This window comes from Manis javanica, chromosome X, assembly GCF_040802235.1.
Source record: "Manis javanica isolate MJ-LG chromosome X, MJ_LKY, whole genome shotgun sequence".
Classification (NCBI taxonomy): Eukaryota; Metazoa; Chordata; class Mammalia; order Pholidota; family Manidae; genus Manis; species Manis javanica.
The window spans coordinates 126,262,445-126,282,534 of NC_133174.1; the positions used below are offsets into that span (position 1 = coordinate 126,262,445).

Below are 20,090 nucleotides of genomic sequence, written 5' to 3' on the forward strand. Positions count from 1 at the left end.
TCCCAGCCCAACTGGCCTTTCTGTCTCTAGCCCCATCCCTCCAGTTTACCTGAAATATGTGGTTGCCAGATGAAGTAACATAAACACCCCTTGCATGTGCCTCTCCAGTACCCAGGACTCTCCTGGTCTCCAGGTGCCCGCTGTGTCAGTCTGAATGCCCCTTGCCTGACACCTGGACTTCCTCATAGCCTGGCTGCATCTGACTCCATCCATCTCTTTCACTCCACCCAACGTGCTTCCTCTGCTCATAACGGACTGGCTTCCTCACTGTCCTGCAGAACAGAGGCCCCGTTCCTGTTCTCTCCTGAGACGAAAATGACCTCTACCTTATGAAAGCCTCACCTTTTCTCTTTGTGGCCCTCCCTCTCAAGTTATTCCATAATTTCTATGGAATCTATTGCTGAGACTACCCAGTCTGGCATTGCCTATTTTGGTCTGTTTTCTAGGTGCAGCCTGTGTTTTAGTCTGTTTTTAGGGAGTTCTTGCCTCCCCCCTCTCACAGCAGCTGGCAGAGTATTGGGCCAAGAATGGGTGCTCTCTGACTGTCCAAGCATTTGACTTGATGGAAGAATGAATAAGGGACAAAAAAACATGAAAAATGGAAGAAATGGTGTTCAAATTTGAAACATCTTACCTCGCATGTTCCATACTGCACCATTACTTGTGACATAAAAATGACATTGCCCAAGGTCTTAATATCCTCCCCTTCCCACGCCTGAATAGGTTCTGAAAGGATCTGCAGCTCCAGCTGTTTTCTCTTTCTTAGGTCTTGGCACTGCCCCTACAGAACCGAAGTAGAGCATAACAGATATAAGAATTCTTGTGCAACAGGCCTAAAGCGAGACTAAAGTGAGATGGGACTTTTGACTCTCAGATTTCCACTGAGCCCCTATTCCTCACCATGAATCCCATCATCAGGTCTGTTCCTGACAGACAGAAAGATCCACTACCCTCACCTCTAGGCTTGAGACCCCAAAAGTTTTGTGAGGAAGAGGTACTTTTCATTTTGCCAAAACATCAGGATGAAATGGTAGAAGGTGCTTGTTTCTCCCTCACTGCAACGGATATGGGGAGACAAGCAGCAGAATCATATCAAACAGGGCCAGGAGAGCAGCAAGCAGATTCAGATCTGCCAGCCAGGGTACCTGCTTTAGCGCCTCTCCATCTTGTCTGTCTTTGTGTAAATTACGCTTTAGTTACAAAGCAATTTTATTTTTCTAACATATAGTCCGTTTCCAACCAAGTAACATCTTAATAAGAAAACAAAAAATAGTCTCCAGGAGTTATGGATAAAGAGAAAATTAAATTCCTTATGCCACAGCTTATCAAATTGATCTTATAATGAAACATATACACTGCCCTATAGTTCACTTAGACATGAGTAGTAGATTATTATGAAAAAGCACTACATTAATTTTTATTCCTAAAAGAACTGGAGAAAAATACAACTAAGTTTCATGAGTACAAACTCAAAATATAAACCAAGAAACAATATGTGGGAGAAACAGACAGACAGACAGATAGATAGATCAAATCACTGCTTCAGAAAATGTTAAGTTTTCTTAGAGAAATTTAACAGTATTTATTCCAAACTGAATCTGAAAGTAAGTTTAAGTTATGATACTGTTTCCAAATGAATATCATAGTTTTTTGGGGAATATTCTCTATAACATCTCTGCCTTTCAGCCAAATGTGAAGTTGAAGAACTAAATTCATTATGCACATATTTTTCAATATCTATAGTGGGAAAAAATACATTCTATCCATCAAAGCTAGTTTTACAACATGTAAAATGATCAGGAAGAGACATTGTTTTTAAAAAAGAGGCATTTTCTATTCAATTTACATAGGACAAAATAAGAGGGACACAAATGATAATAAATGTGATGGATTTCAATGGGCTGTTCTATTGGGTTGAACCATGTAAAACTGCCAACATTCAACTTTTTGACCTACGACAACAGCAATTTTAACCTAATACCTTATCCTGATCTACTAACTATTTAATCGTGGACATGTCAGGTGATGGTGAATGTTGCATCACAGCCTACAGCAAGAATTAATAACTAAACATTGATCCCAATCATTTGGAATGCTACAGAAATGTCTGCCATGAAGGTAAACATAATCACTCTCCTAAAATAATGTTCTCTTTCCTCCTAAAATATCACCAAGTGGTTTTACATCAGTGGCTTCAAGAAGACATTAACCATCACGCTCAAGGTAACAAGATTACAGGTAGCTTTGATAGCAATCTATATAAAGCAATTGTATTTTAGTAGGTTTTTTTCCCCTTTAGATTTGATGGATTTCTTCCTCGTATGCAAAGAAAAAACTCACACCCTTTGGCATAAGTAGATGAATCCAGTATTGATGCCAATCAGTGAACAAGTTGCACAGACGTCAGGTGAGCAATGGGGGGTGGGGGGCGGCAATAAAGACAAAGAGACAAAAGGAAACCCCCCACCTACACAGCAATGCTTAATGTGGCAGAGATTTCAAATGTGAGTGCTTTACACCCCCAGCCTGGCAACCTTTCACAGGTAAGCATGAGTTTTGGAAGACGAAATTAAATGAAACAATCACTGTGATACTGTCACTAAAGCTTACTGTTTCCGCTCTCAAGACCTTTGCATAAGGAAAGAAACGTGACACATAAGTTGCTCTTTTAGGAGCAAAGCATACAAAATGGAGAATGACAATTTTAGAACATCACCTACCATGAGAGTTTTGAATGCGATGATTGCTTTCAGAATATCCTGATGATCTGGATGGGTGTCCTATGAAAGGAATACATTTTAAAACAATATTAAGGAGAACAGATCAGCGGTTGCCAGAGGCAATGGCTGGGAGGAGGGTGAGGCTGTGGAGAGATAGAAAGAGAAAAATCGGGGAATGATGGAAGGGTTCTGTACTTCGATTCTGGTGGTGGCAACATGAATCTATGCATGTGTTTTAAGTCACAGAACTGTATGCCAAAAGAAAAAAGGCCATTTTACTGTATGCTAATTTGAAGATTAAAAAATAAAACAGCACTTGAGCATTTGGAATCTCAGCACCCCCAATTATTAGGTGATTAAGAAATTAAGACAGCTGGTAGCACATCATATATTTGGTTGCAACATACTAGGTGTGGTTATTGAGACAAGAGGTCCCATTTGCCTTTTGGCTGTCTTTGGATAATAAATGATAATTATTTGGGGAACATCATTTGGTCATGCTGTTGGTAAATGAGAAGGGAACTGTGGAAATAAAATAGAGGTTAGAGAAAAATCAATCCATTCTCATTTCCTAAAATGCTTCCATTCAGCAGCCGCAACATGGCAGATGGGAAAAAATTCCAAGTTTTATTCCACATGCTCCTTCTTAAGCAAGGTTATTACACATGGTCTGCAATTCCATGGTACTTACAACCTGACAAGTAGAGCTTCTTAGGGGTATATGTATACCAAACCTTTGGAATTTAGCTGGAATAATGGGAAGAGAAAATCTGCTGCTGGACCAGCCTTGGGTGATTAAATATGGAGCTGAACAGACAAGGGGTCTGACCCAAGCCAAGAACAGTATTACTTATGTAAAGAAAGGTCAGGTGCTTTTAGAGTTAAGTTGATCCTTACACAAATCAGCTGATGACAGTGTTCAGGTTCTACTCTGCCATTAGCCAGCAGCCATGGTAAACGACCAGAAAGCGGGATCAAGGGTGTCACTGGATGGTGAACCAGTCCTAAAGGGTGTGTATTATGTGACAGTGGGAAGTGGAAGGCAGTCAAAGGCAGGTGACCAACAGCAAACGGAGGCAGGCATGGAAATGGGCCCCGATACCAGGAAGGCCAAAATAAAGGATCCAGGCAGCGGGAGCATCTGGGGATTTTTCTCCTCAACTAAGTGTATCTTAGTACTGTAGCACTGAGCAGTCACAGAAACTGAGGCTGCCAATTTCTAGATTTTTGTGATAAGCAAGGTGGGGCAAACCTCAAACGGTTCAGTGAACTAGTTTAGCTTTTGGAAAGGCATCCAGAGGTCAACACCTTCCCGAGCTTTAACTGAAATTTCATTCTGGCAGGCTTTCCGCACTAGCTCGCCAGTGCCTCCAGCTTTCCGGTAGGTCAAATAACCTGAGAATGTGGTTTCGCTCAGAGTACATGCTTTCAATCCTTATAAATGCTGACAAGACTGGCAGTGTGCAACCTTTTTCTTTAAAGATAATCAAACCCTTTAAAACCTCAAAACCTTTCCCCAGACACAGGAAGAGCAAGTGGGGTAAACGCAGCCTCCCCACCCACGACCTCAGTCCCCCCATGCTCGATAGCGCAAGGATGGTTCCAGAAGCCATCCCTGATGATTAGCTTTTAATAAGAGGATCTGGGCTCTTGATGAAAAAATATTCAATTATCAGGTCTTATTACAAACCTTAATATTTAGAAAAGATTATAGCTATGCTACAGCTGTTGCAAGTAAACTCTAAGTTTATAAACAAAAACGTGAGGGAACTTTAATATCAATGAATGGATGCATAGAGAGATAAACTAATATTGGACCCATTTATTAATCTTCAGGGAACACCAGAATCTTCTGTCATAATCCAGCATCAGAAGGCTGGATGATCACTGTCTATAGTGAAAGTGTACTTTACATTTTCTGATGTTGTTTGGCTTTGTTTATCTCCCACAATAAAGTTGTTCATAGACCACAACAACAGAAGATTTCTTGGTCGCTTTTGATTGAACCACCATGTACAGGTGAGAGGCTGGAAGAAAACTTAAGCCAACAAGTTAGCATAGACTTGAGAGATGTAACAGGATTGAGGCTGGGAGGAGTACGGAGTGGGGAGGGAGAATGATCGGGACTATTTAGCAGTAAAGGATGGGGCTCTTTCAGTAATAAGATGAGGACTGGGGATCTCCTGGACATGGTGATTATACTTTATAACATTGTATTATATACTTGAAATTTGCTAAGAGTACCAAGAATGGACTAACGGTTACCAAAGGGAAAGGGACTGGGCAGGACGGGTGGGACGGGAGGGATAAGGGCAGGGAAAAACAAAGGGGGCCTTACAATTAGCATGCATAATGTGAGGGGGGCATAGGGAGGGATGTGCAACACAGAGAAGACAAGTAGTGCGTCTACAGCATCTTACTACGTGGGGAAGGACTTGGTGAAGGGGTAGTCTAGTAACCATAATGTTCTTCATGTAATTGTAGATTAATGATAATAAAATGAATTTTAAAAAATTTGCTAAAAGTAGATTGTGAGTTCTCACCATAAAAAGAAATGTTAGCTATGTAGGGTGGTGGATGCGTTAATTAACCTGATTGTGGTAATCATTTCATAATGTATACATGTATCGAATTGTCACATTGTCACCTTTAAAATATCATGTTGTACAACCTAAACATATAGATTTTTTGTCAGTCATACCCCAATAAAGCTGGAAAAGATAAACAAAAATAAGTAAAAAAAAAACTGAGAAAAGAAAAATAATGCCCCCTTCTTATGTTGCTGAGGAAAACTAGGAGCCTGGAAAGTGGGAAGATTGGGTCAAGTAAATGTTGAAGCCAAGGCTTTTTCTGAATTCCTCAGCAAGGTTGCTGTGGAGGCAGACCGGTTGCTTTCTCCTGGACAGAGGCCCACACTTTATACATGAGCTTAAAAAAGCTCACCTTCCCTTACCTCCATGTGCCGTTCCAACTCTTGCAAGAGAGTGACATACTTTTCCAGCCGCATGAATGGTTTGCTGAGGCTTGTTGTTAAAATGAGGATACCTGGGCTGGACGCACCTTGCTTTTCCATAAATTGTTCCAGATCATCACTAGCAAAAAAACGAATATTGTTTTGTTACCACTTAATATTCTGAGGTGAGAATAACCAACTGAACATTATTTTACTGTATTAGACACAATATAAAACCCAGTAAAAATTTGTTTCACTAGTCCGAATGCTGTCCAACTCATTTCAACTCAATTCAACAACCCTTTATTCAGATCCTCCTATGCAATCAGTATCACACCCAGCCCTGGGGCTACAGAGGTGAGCCAGTCAGCTCATGACCCCTAGCTGCATTTGCTCATGCCACATTTATTGAGCATCTCCTAAGTGACAGGCTCTGTTCTCTACTGAGGATACAGCAATGAACAAAACAACATTTCCTGTCCTTAAGAAGCCTGCACCCACAGATATGGGGCATACAGACCTCAATGTAAGATTTAAAACAATATTTTCTTAGTCACTTTAAACATTCTGGCTATTGGCTGGTCAGAAGCCAACTGTAGCAACTCACCACGTGCTTCGCATCTCCAAGACACCCATTTGTAATGCTGCACAATCAAGTTCAAAATTCAGAGAGCAGCATGTTTGTATGACTAACCACAAGTCACTGTAGCTTAGGATCTGAAACTGGCTACCCAAACAATTCCATAAGGCAACAACTTGGTTTTTAAAAAAACCGTATTAATATTTTATGACTATCTTACCACACTGATGGACAGTGACTGCAATGGGGTGTGGAGGGGACTTGATAATATGGGTGAATGATGAAACTATAACGTTGCTCATGTGAAACCTTCATAAGACTGCATATCAATCATACCTTAATTAAAAATATTTATTTTATGACTATGTCCTGCAAAAGTCTAATTCTAAGCTTGTGCTTTCCCTGCCCTTTAGCACCCTCTGGACTGTCTCCTTCCATCAATAGGATATTGAGTCCTGGGGCTGCATGAGCATTTTAATACTCATTTAACACAAAATATAAGCACAAAAGGACACCTAATGCCTACGTGACAGCATATTTGGAAACTTCTCATTATTTGACCCCTTTACTCCTTGCTGGCCCCTGCATATCCAATCAGCCACAAGCTTTCTTGAGTCTGTGTATTCCTTTCCATTCCCACTGCCACAGTTCACTTCAACATTCCAACTGGCCTCCTTGCTTCCAGGCTTTATTGCTTCCAGGCTTTATTGCTTCCAAACCCATCCTGCAGACCAGCACTTTAATCCTGTTGCTTTTCTCTTAAAGAACTTCAGATTGCCCACAAGATCAAATCTTAACTTTTTAAACTCCAACTGGCCCCACCTATCTTTCTCACCATTTCCAATAGGGGCCTCTACTAGAAGATGACCTATTTCTCCCCAGAGCACATCTCCTGCAGCAGTTTCCAAATGTGATGTTTGCAGTAAGTTGTGACATATATTTAAAGAAACATGCTATCAGCAATAAAACACTAGTGGCTTCAGAATGGGGTGAACTGCAGGTTATCCCTATTACAGACACTCTTCTTCCTTGGGTTTTTGTGAGCAGAACAGAAAAGGTTGCAGTTTTGGGGATGGTGGGGGGATAAAGGGTCACTAAGATTCTCAATCATAATATAAGTCGGTCGCGGGGACAGTCATACAGCATGGAGAATATAGTCAATGTTTCTGTAACACCTTCCGGTCTTGACAGACAGTAACTGCATTAGTAGGGGTGAGCATTTAGCAATGTGGGTAACTGTGGAACTACTCTGTTGTACATTTGAAAGCAATGTAAGATTGTGTATCAACTACACTTCAATTTAAAAAATGAAAAGGACAGTTTCAGCTAAAGTACCAGCAGCCTTGAGTCCCACAGTATCACATGTACATCAGAGGGAAAATGAGCCAGGAATCACTACCTTAACAGAAGTTAGATCGCATCTGAGTGCTCACATCTAACAATACATGTTGAGTACTTTATCAATTTTTGCAATCTTGGTCCAGAAGCAGTCAAGAGGAGGGAAGTGCCCTGGACTTGGAAGTCACAGAACAGACTTGGCGACCCTGGATCAGTTACCTCGCCTTAGCTGACTCATCTGTAAAACAAATAATAAAAACTACTTCCTACTGAAATTGTGAAGATTATATATGGGGGTTTCTAAGGCTGCTGTTCCATGCTGAGGTCTTTGCATGCATTCATTCTTGCTTCACATTCACCACACCATTTCAACACAGGTGTCATCCTCATTCACAGATGAAAACCCTGAGACTCAGGAAGGGCAAATAACGGCAAGTAAATAGATCAGCTGAGGGGCACAGCCAGGCCCGAAGTCAAAGCCTCAGGTCTTTCCATGACACCACAGTGCCTCTGTATAGGAAAGTATTTAGTAAACTTTAAAGTAATCAATAGATTCACTTTTATTGCTATTATTATTATCCCAAGGCAAACACTTTGCTAAAAATCACATCTTTAAAAATTACCATTAAGCTGTGGTTTCCAGCTTAATGGAAACTCAATTGATATTAAATTTCCAACCAAGAGCATTAAATGCACAAAGAGGTTTAGAAATTCATTGCACATAAAATATAATTAGGAAAATAACTCGAAGTTGGAGAGTGCATTTGAGTAGAAATGTAATTTAGAGAAAATCACTTTCCTGATTTTTTTTCTATTTGGTAAACAAGTCTTATTTTTTCTTTCCATGGCTAAATAACTGCCCGCATCCTCAATGTTCTACTTTAATTGATGCAATAGGTTACAACAATTAAAAGCAAATGCTAATGTGTGTTTTGTCATTACTTTCCATGCAGTTTTCTAACCTCTAGGTTTGTTAAACATTATAAAAGACTTTTTCTAATTTTCAAAAAATTTTCCATATAACACAAGATTGGGTTATTGCGTCACTGGCTATTGGGAAGAAAAGAACATTTCTGCTTTAGAAACAGAGAAACAGATCCTAAAAGACACATTTTACTTAGCCAAATAAATGTAATACACAAGTTAATGTTATTGTACACAAACATATATCCTTATAGCAAAGAACAATCGGTCTTCAAAATGCAGCTTTTAATTTTACACAGCCCGTTTGAAATGTCAGTGGGTTAGGACTTGCTTTTCAGGCTTAATGTGTCTGTATATGTGATGTGATACAATGGAAGTAATTCTCAATGTATGAATGTTGTTTGAAACTCAACGTACATTTACCTCCTGGAACACGCGGGGGATGGGGTTCCGCTGTGTTCTGGGTTGAACTGGGAAGTTCAAGAAAATTCTCTTACATTATAATACCACCACACAGCCTAGCCATCTCACATAACAGTGCTGCTGGGGAATCTTTGCACAGATTTCTACTTTGAGAGAGAATTCTCCCTAGAACAGCCGGAAAAGACTCGGGTATGTCCCTTCCCTATCTCCTTCCTCCCCACCCCCCCAGCCTTTCATGGGGATCACTGGGCCTAAAAAGGGGAGCTGAGGTCAGAGGAGCTGGCAGACACGGGGCTCTGGCCAGGGGACCATCCCAGGGATGCTACACAACTCGGTTGGATGGATCTCTACCAGCCCTTTCTCACGGATCCAGTCCCAGGGACTAGGCTGTCTGCTTCTCTTCTGTGCGCACCACTCGGTGTTTGTGCTCACTCCCACTTGCTCCCTTCCCTGGTTCAACGGAACGGAACGGAACCTAGCCTCAGAATTTTTCATTTGCTCCTTGTCCCGGAAGCGAGTACAAAATTCTTTGGGTTTTTCTCAAAGTCTTCATTGCTGACAATGGTAAGCAATCAGTGACTAAAACTAACAAGAGGAAAAGTACACAGTGGTGTTTGTGGTGAGCGCTGTAACAGAGATGGAAGTCAGGCCCAGATCCGTCTTCGCGTTACTCCAGTCCTCTCCCTGCTCTTTTACCTCCGGGTCCGTCTCCCTCGTGCAAAGGACAGATGTCACGCCAAAGCGCGGGAGAGAAGTGGGTATTTTTGTAAGGCAGAGGTTATTCCCAGGAAGAAACAACGGCTACAGAAATAAGCCAGAAGGGGAGAGAGAGGGGAAATCCCAAAAGACCTCACCCAGGGAACAGTTAAAGACTGAGGCACCATTCAAATATATGCAAATATGGGGGACACACCAAGGTTGGGGTCTGCTTACATGTCCACATTTAGACAATACGTTACTGTCTTTTTAACAAGGCACCCAGATGCAACCTTATTAATTTTAAGGCTGCAGCCCTTCTCTTTGTCAATTGTCACGAACATTTCTGGTATGATACTGCCACCTGCTGGCCGGAAGGAAGAAGCTCAACGGACTGGCCGGCTTAGGCTCAGAGTGGTTTTCTGCTTCTAAGCATCTACAGCTTCAGCAGGGAAAGAACAGAAATCCACCAGTGTCCCTGTTTTAGCTGAAACCTTCATCTCATACAGGACCTTAATCTAAATTTTCTGTGAATTTCGTTCAACTAGGTTTTGCCTCTACTATGTCAGCACTAATTACTGCAAGATGCATGTAAAATAGCTAAAAACATATCTGAGGAAAACCCCAAGTACTTTAATTTTCATCCCTTACTTGTAAATAAACCAGTAAGATAAAAATTCAGTTTTCTGGGACTCCAGTGAGTCTACCATCATTTCAAGAGATATAAAATTCTCAAAAAACACCACTTACTAAAACCAAGCAAGCAGGGTATAATTCCCCAAAAGTTGAGAATCTTTAAATTAACTATGCAACGAACTTTAAATCATAATGTTTGAAGGAATCTCTACTGTTATTTATAACTTAAATTCCTAATATGGGTAAATGCAGTCAGTAACATTTTAGCACACAGAATCACACAGAAACTTCTCCAAACACTACAGAAGTCTGCTCTTTGAGATGCTCCACATCCCTAATTATCAGGGAAATGCAAATAAAAACCACAATGAGATACCATCTCACACCAGTAAGGATCGCCACCATCCAAAAGACAAACAACAACAAATGCTGGCGAGGTTGTGGAGCAAGGGGAACCCTCCTACACTGGTCGTGGGAATGTAAATTAGTTCAACCATTGTGGAAAGCAGTATGGAGGTTCCTCAAAAAACTAAAAATAGAAATACCTTTTGACCCGGGAATTCCACTCCTAGGAATTTACCCAAAGAATATAATTTCTCAGATTCAAAAAGACACATGCACCTCTATGTTTATTGCAGCACTATTTACAATAGCCAAGAAATGGAAGCAACCTAAGTGTCCATCAGCAGATGAATGGATAAAGAAGATGTGGTACATATACACAATGGAATATTATTCAGCCATAGGAAGGAAACAAATCCTACCATTTGCAACAACATAGATGGAGCTGGAGGGTATTATGCTCAGTGAAATAAGCCTGGGAGGAGGGGAGGGGAGGGGAAGGATGGATGGGGAGGGAGGGAGAAGGGGATTGAGGGGTATTATGTTTAGTACACATGGGGTTTTGTACCCCACAGTTATAATAATTTTTAAAAAATTATAATAATTATTTTTAAAAGCCTGCTCTTTGAGGTACACCATTTCTTTCTGATATTTACCCAGAACTGCTTTTCTCAGATTAAAAAAAAAAGGATATACGCTCATAAAAACGCAGGGCTAACATAAGGGGTATCTCCTTTTACTGGTATTAAGACAGTTGCCCTCACACACACAGGATGTTTATGTATCCATCATGGGAAAAATGCCTCTAGGCAATTTTTTTCTTTATTAAAGATAGGTAGCAAAGTACGAAAAGATTCCTAAAACTGATAAAAACCAGTGCAGGACGGTGGTTCCAGTGAGCAGGAAATATTGGCGAACGCACAGGACTGCGACTGCGGCTATAATTTGTTTCTTGAGCTGATTATGGGTATATGGGGGTACTTAATTTTTTAAATCTCTGTTCTTTGTATGTTTGTAATAGCACATAAGTTTTTACTAAAAAACAACTGAGAGTTGGTAGAAAATGAATAAAGTAGAAATAGAAAGTGGTGACCTTGTGCTGAATTTGGGGTACTCTGTGGGGTACAATGTGGGGGAATTTTCACACCAACCCTGTAATGTAGATGGCTTTGTTCTCATTTTACAAGTGAGGAAACTAAGGGTTAGAATTAAGTGAACTACTTGGGATAAAACAGTTTCTCAGTGGCAGAATTGTAATGAGACAATAAAAAAGTGGTAAAAGGTTTGGGCTGAGATCAAGATGTGGCACAAAGGGCCTTAAAAGGAAATGCTGAGGAGTTTCACTTTCAGGAAGGTGACATGAGATTCTCCATGAACCTACTCCCCAGTGAAACAAATAGAGCTGGTGGAAATTATACAATCAACCATTTAAAGTCTCTAGAAATTGTCCTAATGGCATATGGTAAGTGAAAACAAAATTATTCAAAAAAATATTCTAAAACTCAGCCATGACCTGTCATCCTCCTCTCTCCTCCCCTCCTGGCCCAGCTTGACAGAAGCTCCACTCTGGGCAAGTGAGGCCAAAAAGACAGGCCTCCTGGTCCCCTCAGCTTCCAATCCAAGGAAGCAATATCTCACTAGCGCACTTCACCTGCTTCCACTCTGAGTTAAAGAAGCTAAATTCCTGGTGAGTGTGGCTAAGAGGTTATTTAGAGGCTTTCTCCTCTACTCGGCCCCCACACGTAGGAGGAAGTCTGTATCCCAGGAGTGGGAGGCTAAAAACATGGGGGCCCAATCACTCTCAGCCCAGTTCACTTGTAGGGTACAGGTTCCATGTTGGGAGAGGCAAACAAAGACCAGAGGCTCCAGCCCTGTCCCGCCCTGTGCCCAGAGCAGTGGCTCAAAGATTTTGCCCAGGGGGAAAGGAACAGAGAGCTCTAAAGCTCCCCAAAGGGGACTTAGTTTTAGTTGAAAAAGAGTGTGGGGCAATTCAAGCCTAAAGGCTCTTGCAAAAACAATGAATATTTTGGCAATAGGCAAATAAAAGGATGCTAGTAGCACTTCTTAATTGAAAGCAACAAGCTAAACCACAGGCCAGCTAGGTAATAGAGAGAACCAGGGAAAGAGACAGCTAAGAAGTGTTAGGAAGGGTCAGAAAAAACTTCAAAGAATGGTCTCAAAAATGTACTCCAGCCTGAACTTAATTGGACCAGATGGCAGATCAGCTTATGCCCCAGGAAACTGTCAAAAACATTAGAACAATCAGCCGGAAATTAGTGGAGCCTCACAGCTGGATGTGTTAGAAATAGTGGCAGACACTTAACAGAAAGATCAGGGAGAGAGACAAAGAGAACCCTACTAAACCCACTGTCACTTCAGAGTGAAAATGTGAATAACCAAGGCTGTATTCTCTGAGGAGTGACTTCAGAGTTGCACACTGTGGGGGAAACAGATTTCACTAAAATAGTCTAATCAAGGTACTAAACAAATAAACAAACAACAACAAAAACAAACCCCACAGTGGGGGAAACGAATCAGTATCCAGTGTTGATAACCTAAAATTGCATAAAGTGTCTAGTTTTTAAGAAAAAATATGTGTTACACAAACAGTAATGCATGACCCATATGCAGAGTGGGGGGGGGGGACAACTCTGCATAGGTGACAGAAATTGGGACAGTGACAAAATGTGAGATTTAACAAAGACTTCAAAATAGACACTATAAATGAACAAAAGAAAATCATGCTTCGAGAATTAAAGGAAGCTATGACGATAATGTCTCAACAAATAGAGAATATCAATAAAAAGACAAATTATTTTTTTAAAAACATGGAAATTCTGGGGTTAAAAAGTAAAATAACTGAAATTTTAAAACTCATTGGAGGTACTCAACAGTAGAACTGAACTGGCAGAAAAAGAATCAGTGAATTTCAAGATAACTTGATAGACATAAAGCAATCTGAGAAAACAGGGAAAACAGAATAAAGAAAAATTAACACAGCCTCGGAGAAATGTGGGACATCTTTAAGCACAACATATGTATTGTGAGAGTACCAAAAGGAAAGGAGAGAAATGGAGCAGAAACAAAATTTGAAGAAATAATGACTGAAAACTTCTCAAACTTGAGGAAAATATTAATCTATATCTCCAAGAAGCTCAATGAATTCCAGGCAGGAAAAATGCAAAGAGATCCATACACAGACAAATTACAGTAAAATTGTGAGAGAAAAAGAGAAAATCCTGAAAAGAGAAAGAGAAAAAACTCATCAGGGGCCAGGGAACCTGAATAAGATCAACAGCTAATGTCTCATCAGAATTAGTGGAGGCCAGGAGGTGGTGAAATGACATATTCAAAACACGGAAAGAAACAAAACTCCCAATCAATTTTATATCTATCCAAACTATGTTTCAAAAATGAAGGTGGAATGGCTTTTTGTCTGACATCTTAGTGAGGCTGGCATGGCAGCCCTGCTCTCTGAGCTTCATTATGCTCCCCAAGGACAAGAAGAAGAAGAAAGATGCCAGGAAGTTGGCCAAGAAAGACAAAGATCCAGTAAACAAATCTGGGGGTGAGGCCAAAAAGAAGAAGTGGTCCAAAGGCAAAGTTTGGGACAAGCTCAAAAATTAGTCTTGTCTGACAAAGCGACACAGGACAAGCTCTGTAAGGAAGTTCCCAACTATAAGTTTATAACCCCAGTTGTTGTTTCTGAGAGACTGAAGGTTCATGGTTCCCTAGCCAGGTGGCCTTTCAGGAGCTCCTTAGTCAAGGACTTACTAAATTGGTTTCAAAGCACAGAGCTCAAGGAATTAATACCAGAAACACCAAGGGTGGAGATGCCCCAGCTGCTGGTGAAGATGCATGAAGAGGTCCCACCAACTACATTTTGAAAAATGAAACTTTATTAAATCATACAAAAAGAAGGTGGAATGAAAACATTCCCAGATAAACAAGAGAATTCTTTGCTAGAAATACTAAATTTTTTGCTATAAGTTAAAGTTACAGGGTAAAATCAAGTAAATCCAGATGTAAATTCAAATCCACATATAAGAACATAGAGTACCAGTAAAGATAATCTTGCAGTTAAGAGAGTATAAATACACATTTCTTGTGAAGCCTTCATAAGATTGTTTATCGATGACACTTTAATTAAAATAAAAATGTTTAAGAAATAAATGCACATTTCTCCTTAACTTATATAAAAAACAATTATATAAAGCAATATTACATCATTGTATTGTTGGGCCTATAACATGTAGAAATGCAATATATTTTACAACGGCACAGTGGAGATGAGTGGGAAGAAAGCTCTGTGGAACAAGGATATGATACTAGATAGTAACTCAAATTCACAGGAAGAAATGAAGATAAGCAAATGGTAAATGAGAATGTTCATATGACAAATACTATAAATATATCCTTGCTCTCCTTTCTTCCCTCAGTTTCATTAATACACAAAAAATTATATTAACAATTATAGCAGTGTATTATTGGGTTTGTAACCTATAGGTGTAATATGTATAACAATGGTAGCACAAAATGGGAAGGGGAAACAGCTATACTAAGCATGTTTGCATACCTCACTAGAATTAAGTCAGTGTAAATATAAAGTACATTCTACCAACTTAATATATATATGGAAAGCCTCAAAGCAACCACCAAAAAAAGGAATTTAAAAAATCATTGAAGGACTTCTGGTTTCATCTCTCACACGTAAAGAGCCTGGAAGTCATAATCACCGTCCTCACGGCAAGAAAAAATACTGAACAAACTTTCTCAGATCCCCTGACAAATGAGATCACAGGGAAAACCACCACCACAAATCTGGAAAGAAGCAAATAGAGAGAATTAGAGCTGAGATCAGCTTCCCTGAAGGAGAAGCCACTGAAGCCAGGAACTGGCAGGGACACTCAAATGGTAATTTTGATGAATTGTAAAAGCCTGAGTGGGGATTAGCTTGACAATTAAAAACTCCTAGGGACGCCGTCTTGAGGACCCCAACACTTTTGTGGGTTTTACATCCACGCGCCCAAGCAACTTCTCATGGTGAAGATCAGAGAAAATTCCCCTTGTGTACAGTTCTGTACACTTAAAAATTTTTGTTAAGAGGGTAGATCTCATGCTGTATGTTTTTTTACCACAATAAAAATAAGAGGAAAAAAGAGAAAAAGTGGAGGAGAAAACTTTCTTGGGCAAACAAAAACTGAGGGAAATGGTCTCTGGTATACCACCTTTGCAAAAATTGCTAAAAGAAGTTTTTCAAAGACAAGGAAACTTGGACATATATAAAAAAGGAAGAGTGTCAGAGAATGATAAATGCAAGGAAAATAAAATCTTTTCTTTTTTCTTATTCTTAATGGCTCTAAGAGATAACTGTTCAAAATAATAATAGCAATATATTGGGTGGTTTTATCTTATGATAAACGAAATGAATGAGAACAACGTTATAAGAGATGGGGGAAAGAATTGAGAATACTCTAAGATACCTGTACTACCTATGAAATGGTAAAGTGTTAGTGAAAGTTCTATTAGATTAGTGGTAAATGGATATTATAAACTCAGGGGAAACCACTAAAATTTTTTCAGAAGTATAATATGCTAGGAGAGAAGAGAACAGAAAATAATATAAACTGTTTAAAACCAAAGAAGGCAGTAGGGTAGGTAGTAAAGAAACAAAGAATTTATAGAAAATGGTTACAACATGGTAAATATTAATCCAACTATATCAATAATTACCTTAAATGTAAATGATCTAAATATGTCAGTTAAAAAACAGAGGCTGTCAGAGTGGGTAAATAAACAAGACTCAACTGTATATTGTCTACAAGATGCAGATCAAAAGTAAAGGGATGGAAAAAGATGTATTACAGTAATCAAGAGACAGCTGGACTAGCTATATTAATTTCAGAAAAAGCTGACACCGGAACAAGGGAAATTATCAGGGATAAAGTGGGAGCATTACATAAAAAAGAGCCAATTCTCCAACAAGACAAAACAATCCTTAACATGAATACACCTGATAAGAAAACATCAAAATACATGAGGCAAAAACTGATAGAACTGAAAGGAGAAATAGATAAATCCACTATTATGGCTAGAGACTTCAACATCCCTTCATCAGTAATCAATAGATCCAGCAGGTAGAAAATTAGTAAGGATATAGCTGAACTGAACAGCACCCATCAGTCTAGAAGATCTAATTGACATTTAGAGTGCTGACTTCATTCAACCACAGCAAAATTCAAATTCTTCTCAAATGCACATAGTACATTCACCAAGAAAGATCAAATTCTGGGACATAAAACATAATGCAACAAATTTATAAGAATAGGAATCAACAAATGGTGCTGGTTCAATAGGATATCCATATGCAAAAGACCGAAGCTGGACCCCTGCCTCACGCCATATGCAAAAATTTACTCAAAAAATTGATTAAAGAGCTAAATGTGAAAGCAAACATTATAAAACTCTTAGGCATAAAGCTCCATTACCTGGAGTAGGCAACAGTTTTTTAGATGTAACACCAAATGCATGCACAACAAAAGGAAAAAATAATTATTTGGACATCATCAAAATTAAACTTTTGTGCTTCAATGGACACCATCAAGAAAGTGAAATGACAACCCACAAAGTAGAATAAAATTTTTGCAAATCATATATCTGATAAGAGTATATAAAGAAGCATTACATATAACTCAACAATGAAAAGATGAATAACCCAACTAAAAAAAGGGCAAGGGATTTGAATAGACATATTTCCAAAGAAGATATTAAAATAGCCAACAAGCACGTGAAAATACACTCCATATCACTAGCCAATGGAGAAATGGACAGTGACTGCTACTGGGTATGAGCTCTTTTTTGGGGGTGATGAAAACAGTCTGGAAGTAAATAGTGGTAATGGTTACACAACCTCATGAGTATACTAAAAACCACTCAGTTGTACACTTTAAAATGGTGAGATTATGGTTGTGAATAATTTCTCAATAAGACAAACCACCCAATTTAAAAATAGGCAAAGGCTCTGAATAGACATTTCCCTCAATGAAGATATAAAAAAAATAAGCACATGAAAGATGCCCAACATCATTATTCATTAGGGAAATGGAAATCAAGTAGTAGTAGGATGGCTGTAATCTAAAAGACTGATAAAAACAAATGTTGGTGAGGATGTGGAGAAAAGGGAACCTTCTTATACTCTTGGTGAGAATACAAATTGGTGCAGCCACTTTGGAAAACAATCTGATAGTTCCTATAAAAGTAAAACATAGAATTAACCTTATGATCCAGCAATTCTACTCCTACGTATCTACCCAAAAGGAATGAAGACATATGTCCACATATATTTTCATAGCAGCACTATTCACAATCCATATGTCCATGAACTGGTGAAATGGAAGAACATTATGTGATACCCACATAATGGAATGTATTTTGGCAATTTAAAAAACGAGGTAGTGATGAATGCTACAACAGGAATGATCCTTGAAAACATTATGTTAAGTAAAAGAAGCCAAACACAAAAGGCACTGTGCTGTGTGATTCCACTTAAATGAAATGTCCAGACTAAGCAAATCCACAGTAACAAAGTATTTTAGTGGTTGCTTTGGGCTGGCAATGGAGAGTGACTGCTAATGAGCAGGGGTTTGCTTGGGGAGGGAGGGATGAAAACATTCTGCAACTGACTGCAGTGATGCTTGCATAACCCTGAATATATTGAATATACTACAAATAATTTAACTGTACACTTTAAATGGGTGAATTGTCTGGCATGCGAATTTTTATTTAACAAAGCTGTTACAGAGGAAATGGTAATAATCATTTCTTAAGCTGCGTGGTGTGTGCAGGGGTGTTCATTTTATTGTAATTCTTTAAATTTTCATTTAGATTATTTTCTTTGCAGGTAAAACATAAATCTTCACAAAAAAATTGTTTTAGAAGTCTGACAGACCTGGATTCTAATTCTGGCTCAACCACTTGACAGCTATGAGTTCTTGGGCAGATTAGTTGACCTTCTAATGTCTTATCTGTAAAGCAGAGATGGTAATAATAGTAACTCCATCATAGGCTTTTACATCATGTGCCTGGCACATTGTCAGTGTTATTATTAGCTAATATTAGCTCCAAGCAGTTGAGCCACTTGCCTAAATAACCCAGAGTTCTGGCTTCTCCTTCTTTAAACTTCAACTTCCATGTTTACTATTCCACAAAGGCTCACAATTCTGATCAGAACAAGGGACCTTGAAGTAGGAGCTACAGAATTCTACCTTTAAAGTATCCTTACATAACAGCTCTATAAAGTCAAGAAAGGTCCTAACAAAGCAGGAGAAAACCAAAATTTCCACCACTTCTGAGGGTTGGTGTAAACTAGTGCCCTCGCCTAGCTCTGAGAGTTCAAGTCTGGGCTGAATTGAGAGAAGAATATTCTTTTCAATCTCAAGCAGCCTCCAGAATCCTCTACACAATGATTTCAAAGTTTAAAATGCACCTTTAATATTATGTTTAGTACACATGGTGTAGGGGGTCATGGGGAAAACAGTGTAGCACAGAGAAGGCACACAGTGGATCTGTGGCATCTTACTACACTGATGGACAGTGACTGCATTGGGGTATATGGGTGGGGACTTGATAATATGGGTAAATGTAGTAACCACATTGTTTTTTCATGTGAAACCTTCATAAGAGTGTATATCAATAATACCTTAATAAAAAAAATTTTTAATAAAAATAAAATGCACCTGTAAGTTGATCATACTGTATCCTGGCCGAGATGGATGTGTCAGGAAATGCGTCAGGGCTGGGTAATCAGAGGGTAAGGAAGACTAGAGAGAGAAGTAGTTCTCTGGGTCCCTTGCCAGGACTCTTAAAGGAGGCACTACTGTGTTGTTCTCCATGAACCTGAAATAATTTATGTTTATGTATAATTGTTATCAGAGCCCTTTGCTTAAGGTACCTGCCACAAAGCTCACAACGTTAGTTTCCTTCTCCCTCTTCATGTTAACACCTGCCTTTTAGCCAGTGGACTCTTTGAGACATCCTCTACCAGACAAATGCACAGTAGAAAGGAGATGAACCTATGCGCTATGCGGGTTAGCTTTTTGACAGCAACTCAGATAAAATGTTCACTGTGGCCGGGGAAGGCCAAAGCACTGGATCTTAACAGAATTTTACTTCAGGAAGGTCTTCCCGGATCCTTCCCCCACCCACACTAAGATGACACTGCAAAGCTAAGTCTCACAGCATCCTTTCAATTACCCTTTTGTAATACAACATGTTTAAACCATTTAATTGCCTGTCTGTATATCCCTCAAGACTCTATGCTCCATGAGGGGAGAGCCTTCTCTTCCTGGTTCACTACTGTACCCCCATGAGCCCATATAGGACCTTGCACATTGTAGGTGCTCAGTAAATTACTCATGGCCTTAACAGACAATGAATCCATATAACAGTGAACCGATTCCTAGCATGATGAAGCACGTTA

At 39.4% G+C, this 20,090-nt stretch overlaps 1 protein-coding gene and 1 pseudogene across 7 annotated transcripts in view; one reads left to right on the top strand and one right to left on the bottom strand.

Moving 5' to 3' along the window:
* ARHGEF6 (Rac/Cdc42 guanine nucleotide exchange factor 6) overlaps positions 1 to 20,090 on the bottom strand; it is a 94,084-nt gene that overhangs the window by 16,533 nt on the left and 57,461 nt on the right. For all 7 annotated transcript variants that reach the window (XM_073228087.1, XM_073228084.1, XM_073228086.1 and 4 more), the window contains 3 exons: positions 5,674 to 5,812; positions 2,721 to 2,780; positions 635 to 781 (listed from right to left, as the gene is read on the bottom strand). In XM_073228087.1, the coding sequence (XP_073084188.1) occupies positions 635 to 781; positions 2,721 to 2,780; positions 5,674 to 5,812 (346 nt within the window). The remainder of the gene's footprint in view (positions 1 to 634; positions 782 to 2,720; positions 2,781 to 5,673; positions 5,813 to 20,090) is intronic.
* Positions 11,108 to 15,430, top strand: LOC140847528 (small ribosomal subunit protein eS25 pseudogene; annotated as a pseudogene).